General features: G+C 64.4%; 1 protein-coding gene across 3 annotated transcripts; it reads right to left on the bottom strand.

Moving 5' to 3' along the window:
* Positions 1-1,051: 1,051 nt before the first annotated feature.
* On the bottom strand, positions 1,052-9,733 carry CHRD (chordin). 3 transcript variants are annotated; one of them, XM_062210790.1, is made up of 23 exons: positions 9,505-9,733; positions 9,154-9,257; positions 8,626-8,755; positions 8,391-8,519; positions 8,204-8,303; positions 8,029-8,116; positions 7,568-7,709; positions 7,323-7,463; positions 7,158-7,240; positions 6,934-7,081; positions 6,701-6,807; positions 6,456-6,575; positions 5,725-5,881; positions 5,183-5,403; positions 4,672-4,785; positions 4,077-4,355; positions 3,905-3,998; positions 3,726-3,782; positions 3,378-3,481; positions 2,872-2,974; positions 2,366-2,520; positions 2,140-2,239; positions 1,052-1,519 (listed from the first exon to the last, which is right to left on the bottom strand). In XM_062210790.1, exons 1-23 carry the CDS (start codon positions 9,650-9,652, stop codon positions 1,464-1,466), a joined length of 2,880 nt encoding a protein of 959 aa, XP_062066774.1. In that variant the 5' UTR covers positions 9,653-9,733; the 3' UTR covers positions 1,052-1,463. The 3 variants fall into 3 exon arrangements, with proteins under 3 accessions (XP_062066774.1, XP_062066780.1, XP_062066784.1); XM_062210796.1 differs by having other exon boundaries at positions 1,052-1,516; XM_062210800.1 differs by lacking the exons at positions 1,052-1,519; positions 2,140-2,239; positions 2,366-2,520; positions 2,872-2,974 and having other exon boundaries at positions 3,385-3,481; positions 3,713-3,782.
* Positions 9,734-10,417: the final 684 nt, after the last annotated feature.

Here is a 10,417-nt window from a genome sequence, read left to right as displayed (position 1 = left end):
TTCCAGTCCAGCTCTCTGCTGTCGCCCAGGAGTGCAGTGGAGGATGACCCAAGTGCTTGGGCCCTACACTCGCATGGGAGACCAGGAGGAAGCACCTGGCTCCTGGCTTCGGATCAGCGCGGTGCGCCGGCTGCAGCAGCCATTTTGGGGGGTGAACCAACGGAAAAAGGAAGAACTTTCTCTCTCTCTCTCACTGTCTAACTCTGCCTATCAAAAAAAAAAGAAGAAGAAGAAGAAGCTGGAGCACCATTTCCAACTAATGCATGCTAGGCCCTGAGCTGCGTAAGGCGCAGGTTCTGACTGAGCCCTGAGAGGGAGCTGGTGTCTGTTTCACAGAGGGGAGACAGGTTCACAGAAATTCAGGGACTCAGCTAGCTCACAGCTGGGGGCCTCGGGCTTCGCCTGCCTGAGCCGGTAACTCCTTCCCCACATCCCGCCTGCCTGCTAAGCAAGGCTTGGCCACTTTCCCTGCCCTGGCCATCACCAGAACCCAGGCTCAGTGCACAAGCGACAGGTCTGCAGGTACATGAGCTGCCCTTGTGTTCTCTCACTCCCCTGGAGCCCATGGAGCCCGCAGGAATGGGAGGGGCGGAGAAGCGGGGACAGGGAGGAGGGCTTGCTTCAAATCCAGGCAGGCTCAGCCAAGGGCTACACAGGAGCTCACTCCAGGCCTCTCTGGACCCAGAACGGGTCCAGAACACGACTCGTTTCCAGGAAAGAAGAATAAAAGGAAAGTGTTTGGACAAAGACGGAGAGGCTGGCACCACTTCTGTTTCTCTCTCTCTGGAGCGACTTCAAACATGGAGTCAGCAAGAATGCCAGCCATGCGGGTCATGACGCTGGAGTCTGCACCCTGCCGCAGGTGGCCTGAGGCCCGAGGCCCCAGCCTGTCTCCAGCACAGTCCCAAGCCCCGTGCAGAACACAGGCAAGCGGGCCAACTGTGCCCCATCCGGTCTCCTCCACCCCCCTAGGGCTGGGGGAAGCCCCTGGAGCCAGAGCTGCCCGCCCCTCCCACCAGACCCTGGCCACACAGAGCCGACCTCAGGCGCAAAGACTGAAAAACAGAATGTTTTAATAAATACACGACTCTCTAGCAATGACTCTGCTCAGCTCAGGGGCAGCAGGAGTGGAGTGGGGGGGAAGGGGGTGACCCTTGGTGCTGAGTGAGGATAAATTAAACTCCCGATAAGCCAGTGACATTATGTACAAAAGGAAAGGGGTTGGGCTTCAGGGCACAGGCCAGGGTGGGCAGGCCAGCAGTCGGGGTGGAGATGGCCTGGGCCTGGCCTGGCTGCTTGCCCCCCGTGGAGGTGGTGCCCAGAGGTAGTGGGGTGGGCAGAAGAGGCAGGTCGGAGGAGCCAAAGGCACTGGGTTTCCGCAAAGGAGAACGCGGGGTCCACGGCGCCGCCCCTTCCCCCAGCTCAGGCCCAGTCCTCTTGGTCATGCAGCTTCCGGCCATTCCCTAGGAGCCTTCGGCTGCTTTCTCAAGTTCTGGAACAGTCCTGGTCTCTGGGGCTGCTGGAGACAGAAGGGAACGGATGTGGGAGGAAGAGAGAGGGAACAGGCGGACATGCAGGGCAGAGCAGGGCACCTCTGCTCCGAGGCCGAGACAGGTCACAATTTTCTAAGCTGTGTGACCTCAGTCTTGCCTAATTCTTCTGAGCTTCAGAAATCTCATTTTAAAGAAAAGGAACTGGGCCCAGCACTGTGGCCGGCACTGTGGCGTGGCAGGTTAGTCTGCTGCCATCTGTGGTGCCAGCATCCCATATGGGCATGCCGGTTCCAATCCAGCTCCTGGCTAACGTGCCTGGGAATGCAGCAGGAGAAGACCCCAGCACTGGGGCCCCTGCACCCATGGGAGACCCGGATGAAGCTCTTGGCTCCTGGCTTCAGCCTGGCCCAGCTCCGGCCATTGAAGCCATTTGGGGAGTGCACCAGCAGATGGAAAACCTCTCTGTCTCGCCTTCTCTTTAACATTGCCTTTCAAATAAATAAATAAACATTAAAAGAAAAGAAAAGAAAAAGAACTAAATATCAACTCCACAAGGTGCTGACAGAGTGGGCTGGAGAGGCATTTGGGAAGCAGATTGCACTGCTCCTGGGGCTCCCTCACCCCACCCCCCAAATCCCTCACTTACACCCCCGGGGTGTGCAGTGGGAGCAGCACCGACTCTCCTTCCCGGAGCCACAGGCCAGCGGCAGTGAACAGTCATCCCGCTCGCAGTGGGGCACCCCTGCCTGGGGTGGGACAGAGCAGACACTGAGGGTGGCCTTTGGCCTCTGCAGGGAAGCTTGCCTGGAAAGGTCTCCCGACTCCAGGCCAGGCCCCAGGGCCCGTGTCACACAGACCCTCTCCCCACTCACCCCACATCTGCAGGTGATACAGCTCATCTCTCCAAAGGGGGGCACCGATGGGTGCCAGCTTTGGCTCTCTGGGAACCATTGCCCTGCAAAACGGCAGCCCCGGGGCCCATCGGCCTGCATGGGGTCCCCCAACTGGGTGCGGGCCCCTGATCCCACTGTTGAGAAGGAAACAGGAAGGGGTCAGCCCGAGAGACCAACCAGGTTTTCTTTCTCTGAGTCCCCAGCACCTAGCAGTGTCTGGCACTGAGCAGGAGATACATGTGGATGGAGGGAAGACAGGTGGATGGGTGGATGGATGGATGGATGGATGGATGGACAGAGAGATGGATATGGCAGGCACTAGAACCCCACATTCTTTCCGCAGCATGGAGAGCCCTGGCTCCAGGCTAGGCACAAAGCAGCACTCAACACAGGCTGAACTGGCTGGGAAGCCCCCTCCCTCCACCCTCAGACAGGACAAGGCCTGCCCCAACTCCAAAGGTCGGGCCTCCTTGCTCCCCTCTCACCTGGACACTGTTTACAGCAGTCTGTGGGGTTGGCGCGAACAGGCTGGGCACAGGCCAGCCGGGGACACTGCACCTTCTCACAGTGCACCTCTCCGGTGCCCCCCTGTAGGGATCCGTGGAGTGAGGGGTGTCAGGAGGGAGGACAGCTCAGAGCCTCCTGCTTCTCTCCTCTCCTTTCCCCACCTCAGGCGCCCCAGAGGCCTGGCCCGGCCTTGCCCATCTCAGCTTAGTCCCCACTGTAACCCTGCCTGGCAGGTGCCACCACGCCTGCTCTGGGGAGGAACGGAAGATGCCTGGGGTCACATGGGGCTGCTCCGCTGGCAGAGCAGGACTCACACCCAGCGCCAACGTTTCCCTGTCCCAACAGGAAGCCAATTCTCAGAGCCTAGGGGACTTTGCCCATATTTTTTCCAGGCCAAGCATGGGCTCTCCTCTCCTGTCAGCCCCCTCCCCATCTCTGCCGAGCCGGCTGGGTTACGGCACCAGAAAAGCTTGGGCAGCCATACCTTGCAGGTGCAGACAGCACACTTAATTAAGCCAAAGGGGGGCACGACAGGGTGCCACCGGGTACCCGCTGCCCGCCAGCTCCGGTCACCATCAAAATAGCAGCCTGGAAGGTTGGGAGGGGGACAGTGCCCAGATGCCATTAGTCCTGAGCTCATCAGCTGGGCCCACAAGCAAGACTTGAGTCTCAGGCACCCACGCCAGCCTAACCCCAGGGCCTACCCTACCCATGGATCAGTAACACTGATGAGGCTTGCAGGTGTCAGCCCCACCCCTTACTGTCCCCCTCCTGCTCCAATCTAATGGCTCCTCTGGCTCCTCCCGCTCCTGCACGCACCCTTCCAGCTCACCCTCTCCTGGGTCCCGGCTCCTAGGCAGCCCTGGCAGCTCTCTGACATCTTGTTTCTCTGTGGAGCCACAGAAATGGTGAAGGCAGAGAGTGACCCCACCGGTCCAGTCCTCCCTTGAAGGCCCATCCCCCACCAGGCTGGTCCCTCCACTACCCTCTTCTTTCCTGCAGGAAACTCACCCGGGCACACGGGGCAGCACTGGTCCAGCACTTGTACCGGCTGGGGGCAGCTGGGTGGTGGGCACACTACAGGGTCACAGATCACTGTCCGTCTCTGCACAGAGAGGCAGGGGCTTGAGGGGGTCCCCTGCCCTAGACACTGGGACCCAGTTTACCTTGTAGGGCCTCCTACCTGGCAGGTGCAGAGGGAGCAGAGCGGGTCATAGTTGGGCGCCCAGCGCGCCCCATGAGGACGCTGCTGCCCCTCAAAGAAGCACATGTTGGGGTCTCGGGGCCGCACGGGACCACCGGGTTTGGCGGGTGCTGGGACCTCAGGACCAGGCACAGGGGGCGGTGCTGGCAACGCAGCTGCCACTGCCGCTGCATCCAGAGCCCCAGGTGTCTGCGCACCCTCGGCCCCGGCCGCAGCCAGACGCAGGCCGCCCACCTCGCAGTGATTGGCGATGTGCACCTGGGAGGAGAGGTCTACTGAGGCAGCGCAGGGCCCCCGCCCCTTGAGTCTCCACCAGTGGCGGCCAGACAGCCCCCAGGCCATAGCTCCGCCCCCAAACCCCATGGTGCCCCGGGAGGGTGTATTTAGCCACAGAGATCTATCCAGCCACCAGGGACAGGGCTGTGGGCTGCAGCCCGCCCGTGGACCTTCTCTGGCATGTTCCTTCCCGCAGCCAGGGAGGCTGGTACCCCCACCCCCAGGGTTCAGAGGCAGCAAGCCACCACTGCCAGGACCCAGGCACATGCCATCCCCACAGCCCACGCGGCCCACCTACCTGCCCCCGAAGCTCCCCTCTGGGACTCCCCTTGGTGGAGATCAGCAGGGAGGCAGTGCCCTGAGCCAGGTGGCGCAGCAGCTCAGGCTCCAGGTCCTTTACCACGCCCTGGGCCTGCAGAGGGAGGGATGGAACAAGATACGGCAGGGCCCGCCTCCTGTTCCCTCCCTACCACCACCATTAGCAAGTGAAGAAACAGCCCAGGGAGATTAAATGAGCTCTCCCTAGGGTGGCCCAGCCCCTCCACACTGTGTGGGGCTCTGAGGTCCAAGTCCAGAGCAAGCCTCCCACAGAATAGCACGTAGTACCCAAGGGAGCCCCAGGAGGAGGGCATAGAAAGGAGAGTGGATAAGCAGAGGCAGAGGCAGGTCCATACCCAGGTCTGTCTGAGTGCTGAGCCCATGCCAGCTCCGCAATCCCAGGCTGCCCCGCTCTCTGCTTCCCCCACCACAGGCCCTTCAAGCTCAAAATCAGAAATTTTCCAAGCCTCATGCTACCATCACGTCCTCACCTCTGGGCCGTAGAATCCCTTCAGCAGCCGCCGGGGTCCTGGCATCCCAGGAGGCCCGAGGAGGTGGGCAGTGACGGTGCCCTGCTCTGAGCCACCAAGCCCAGCCAGCAGCACTTCATAGTGCAGGTGACAGTGAGCATCCAGGGAGAGCCAGGCATGCCCAGCTGCCTGGCTCTGCACAGGGGGCAACACCAGGGCTCCTGCCAGGGGCACAGGCAGTGCTGGGTCCAGACAGAGAAGTGACAGATGAGAAGGCGGCCCAGAGAAGCCCCTTGGTCCCAGCACACCCCATCTTCCCCAACACAGACTCCATGAGATGGAAGGTGCCATCCACAGGCCCAGGGCCTGGGAAGCAGCAAGCCTTAGACCCTGCACCAGGCAACAGGCAGTCTTCCGGAGTCCCCACCTTCTCCAGATGCCAAGCCAGATAGCTCAGGCACAAAGAAACACGCACCAGGTCTGACCTCTGCCACCATCTCTCACATGCTTGAGTCACAGGTCAGAGGACATCAAAGAGCAGGCAGACCTCCCAGGGCACTCACTCTCATGGCGGGCGCTGTGCCCACTGTAGGGCAAGGTAGCCACGTGCCCCCGCAGCTCGCCGTCCGGGAAGTCCTTGGTGCCCACGTTCAGGAACAGCTCGTTCTGCAGCAGCATGTGCGCCCCTCGGGCACCCAGCCCAGGGCAGACACCTGCAGTCTGGGAGGTTGGGGGATGGGGAAGGATGAGGCCGCTCAGCTTTTCCATCAGCCCAAGGTTCTGCAGCCTTCGCTACACCCATGCACGCTTTCACACCCCAGGAACGCGGGACCAGAACCTCGCAAGGCCCGCCTTCCAGCGCCTCCTCTGCCACCTGCTAGCTATGTAACAGCCTTGAAGAGTTTCAGCTCTCTGAGCCTTTCCTCCCTCAGCTATTAAACGGGTGCTGTGAAGGCCAGAAACATAGGACAGGCCACCAGGACAGCAGCTGGCATGTGGAAAGGCCCAGGCGGAAGCAGCCAGTGCCCTCACACTTAGCATGACCTGGGCGACGGCACTACTCTCCTGTCTACTTTCTCCCACTCGAGGGTGAGCTCACTGAGGACAGGGCCACATCTGATTTTCCATGCACTCCAGCCCCTAGTCTAGAGCTCACCAAAAATGTGTCAGATGGATAAATGAATCAGGGAGAGAAGCCCTGAGCGAGTGAAGGAGACTGAACATCCCTGCTCATGCAACCTTGCCACCCCCAGCCCACACTGGCATCCCTGCACATGGGCCCTGGGGCCCTCACCGTATGTCCCCCCGTGCGGAGCACAGCCATGTGGCACAGCACAGTGCGCTGGTTCCTCCGCTGAGGCTTGGTCTCCAGTGTCATGGCCATCACCTCACTGCTTGTACCTACAACCTGCACCTGATGGGCAGGGTTGGAGGAGGGCAAATTAAGTAGAGTGGCACTGAAAGCCTGGGGCCTGAACCATCGCGGGTCCAGGCCCTGCCCTGCTGCCCTCCTCTCCCCCTACAGCCCCTGACTGTTACCTGATAGATCAGAGAGCCATTTCCTAGCAGTGTGAGGCTGGCTGAGCCAGCAGCCCCGGTCTGGACCGGAGTCAGGGCATCAGCTCCACAAAGGACACTTTGCAGGACTGCAAGACAGGTTGTGGCAGGGCTGCTGCACCATCACTCATAGCCCTGGCCCCCAGGATCTTTCCCACATCCATCCCGGCCCCTTCCCTGGCATGTCTGCGGGTGCTAGCCCCACCCTGCCTCACCATCGCAGCTCTGCCTGGCAGCAATGTGCCCACTGATGCGCAGCTCCGGCCCAGCTGTCCTCGCCAGAGCCATCTGCAGCTCTCCCTGCACTAGCCAGTCCATCTCCTGAGCTGTCAGGTCGGGCAGCACCTCGGCGAAGCCCGGCTCCTGGGGACAGAGCAGGGCACGGTGGGCACCAGCAAGAAGCCAGAGCTGGTGGCAGCCGAGGCACAACCTCTCATACCTGGGCTGAGCCATTGGCCTGGAGCTCTCGCAGCAGCTGCCCCTGGTGTAGAATCTGGAGCCTCAAGGGAACCTGGGACAGCCCTGCAACAGCCGCACGTGTGGCCCTTCCTCTGGGAAAGGTGCTCCCCTCCTCTGCTCCCCCTCCCCTCCCCAGCCCGCTTACCCCCATTCCTGGGGTCCAGCAGCCCCCTGAAGAGCAGCAAAAAATGCAAGGAGTCTTCTGTGTCGCTGAGCGTGAGCAGAGTGACTCCCCCTACACCTGGCTGCTGGAGGCCCTCCAAAGTCAGGATGGCGCTGAAGGTCTCTGCGGGAGCGAGGGCCATGAGAGGCCACCAGAAAATCCTCCCCTCGGCCAACCCCCCCTTGGGACTCAGACTTGCACACCCAGGGGCCATTGGCTCCCCTTACCTGCAGCCAGGGCCCGGTGCCGGATCAGAGGCCCCCAGACCTCCCCTGAAGGGTGAGTGGGTGTCACGAGCGCCACATGCAACTGTTCTGCCCTGAGGAGCCGCAGAGACAACCGAGGCACTGCCCGCCACACCCCACAGACCTGGAGCAGCGAGACAAGAGGCCCTACTCTCAGGACGCAGGCAGGCCAGCCCCAAGGCCCCAGCCTGGAGAGGAAGGTCTGTGGAGAGGAGCCCCCAGAGCCCCCCTAAGAAGCTTAGGAAGGGGCCCAGGAACCCGACGCTGGGGTTCAGGTCCTGGCTCTACCACTCCCTAACTGCGTGACCTTGAACAAATCCCTTGTCTATAAAATGGGCATCTTCCCCGCTCTGGGCTCTCGTGGGGACCAGAGGAGGCAGCAGGGCACTGCTCTCAGCACAGCACCCAGACCAGGCAAGCACTCATGAGTGGCATCATCTCACCAGGCCGTCCTGAGTGGGGGCTGCAGGGTGTTCAAACAGGACGCTGCCAGTGGGGTCCGAGAAGCGCACCCTGGTGGGCCGGTCCAGTCTGGAGAGGAGAGGGCAGGTGAGCCCGGTCGCCCAGCCCCCCTCCCTCCGGTTCTCCTTCCTCCTCCTCCCCACCCTCTCCCCTCACCGCCGGTAGGAGATGGAGAAACGCAGGCTGGAGCGCAGCAGTGAGACCCGGGCACGTGCCACCGCCTGCGACCTCGTCCCTGTCAGCAGCGCCACAAAGTCTGCACCGGGAGGAAAGATGGCCTGAGCACTGTCAGCTGCCGCTGGCGATACGGCCTCCTCACGACCCCACCCCGGGCCCCGCCTACCAGTGTGGCCTTCACCGCGCGCCCGATCCTCCGCGCCCGGTTCCCCGCGGTCGCTGTAACTGCGGTGTTCGGGGTCCCGCGGATACTCAAAGGACAGGCCCGGCGGCTGCCGCTCAGGACCGCTGCGTTCTGTGCCGGGGTAAGGGACACCGCCTTCAGCGCGACGCTGGGCGAGCTGCCCCGAAACAAGTGGCCCAGGACCTGGGATCGCTGCCCCCTGCGGAGCAGGCCTTACCCTGGGGGCAGGTCTGGCAGCAGTGTCCCGGCAGCTGCCTCGGCTGCCCGCAGGCCAGGGCTGGGCACTCGGGCTTGATGTTCTTGCAGCTGACTCTGCCAGGGCCCCTGGCACGGCGAGCCCACTGGGGCTGCTCGGCGAGAAAACGGGACAAGCAAGTCAGTTCTTGATGACCAAGGGGAGCGAGCCGGCGCAGCGCGGCAAGGACGGCGCGCACTTCCAGGCTGCGTGGCCCTGCCGAAGTTACCTAACCTCTCTGGGCCTTGCCTTCCCCATCTGGGAAAAGAACTGGATCCCTCTAGCAGAGTTGTAAGTTAAGTGAGTGACAGGGGAGACGCGGCCGGCGCAGAGCCGCGCGCATGGCGGGTGATCAATGAGTCAACACCTGAGACCCGCAGGGCGGGCAGCCAGGACAACACCCCCAAACGCTCGGGTGTGCGGACCAGCTCCGAATCCACGCCGCCGGCTCGGGAGCCCAGCGCTTCCCAACCCGTGAGGGCCCGGGCCGCGGCCGCCGCGTCCACTCACCGCCTCGCAGGCGCACAGCACGCAGCGCATCACCCCGAAGGGCTCCCCCAGGTCCGGGTGCCACGTCTCGTCCAAGGCATAGACCTTCCCGCCGAACGAGCAGCCTGCAGGGACGGGCTTGGCTGGCGGCCGCTGCCCAGCTCGTGCCGGGTGCCCGCCCCGGGCGCTGCCCGCCGGGCCCCGGGGGGCCCCTGGCACCGCGCGCCCTGCAGCCCCCGCCCGCCCCTCCGGGCCGCCCGCCGCGCGAGCCACCTGCGCCCCGCCGGCCCCTCCGGGCGGGCGCGGACTTGCCCGGAGCCGACTCCCCGCCCGCGCCTACCCCCCCCCCCCCACCTCCTGGCGCCCACCTACCTGCCGCTCCCCGAACGGGCAGCGGCTCCTTCTCGGGACGGATGGGCAGCGCGGGGGGCTCGGGGCCGGCGCCGCGGGCCGGCTGGGGGCCGAGCAGCAGCAGCCCGAGGAGCAGCAGCGGGGCCGGCGGGGCCGGGAGGCTCGGCATGACGCGAACGGGACAGCTGGGGAGGCGGGAGGGAGGAGGGCGCGGGCGCGGGAGGAGGGAGGAGGGCCGGGCCGGGGGCGGTGCGGCGGGAGGGGGCCGGGGCCAGGGCCGGGGCAGTGCGGCGAGGGGCTCGTCGGGCGGCCGCGGAGTCGGCGCCGGGCCGGGAGGGGCGGGCGGAGCGGCCGGGAAGAGCGCGGCCGGGCGGGCGCTGACCCGGGCCGTATGTGGCTTCGAGTGCCCCGGGCGCCGGCTCCGGCCCGTTTTATGCCCCGCGCCCGACGCCCCGGCCGGGGGCCTCCTCCTCAGCAAACGGGGCGGCGGCGGCGGCTCGGCGAGGGGCCGGGCTGAGCCCGGGGGGTCCGGCCCAGCGGCAGCGGCCCGGATCGCGAGTGGGGGAGGGGAGGGAGGGGCTGGGACCGGGCAGGGGAGGAGGGAGGGGCTGGAGGGGAAGGGGGAGCGGAGGGGGGAGGGGGAGGGGAAGGACCAGGGGGCGCGTAGAGGGGGAGGAGAGGCGGGCCTGCAGCCCCCCGCTGCTGGCGGCCACAGGATGGCCGGACCCCCGAGGTGTCAGTGTCAGGCCCAGGTCGGGAGTCTCCGGCTAGGGAGGGGCGGGCGCTGGGCCTGAGGCTCAGGGGTTCCCAGGGTGAGGACCGTGCTCCTACCCTAAGGATGAAGACTTTCCTTTCAGGATGACAAGGAGCGGAAGAGGTCCATCCGCGGATGTCCCCTGGAGCCCAGGCCCACAGCACCACCCTCTCTCTCACT

The sequence above is a fragment of the Lepus europaeus genome, chromosome 2 (assembly GCF_033115175.1).
Source record: "Lepus europaeus isolate LE1 chromosome 2, mLepTim1.pri, whole genome shotgun sequence".
In the NCBI taxonomy this organism is placed as follows: domain Eukaryota; kingdom Metazoa; phylum Chordata; class Mammalia; order Lagomorpha; family Leporidae; genus Lepus; species Lepus europaeus.
This window is presented reverse-complemented; position numbering and strand designations above follow the sequence as displayed.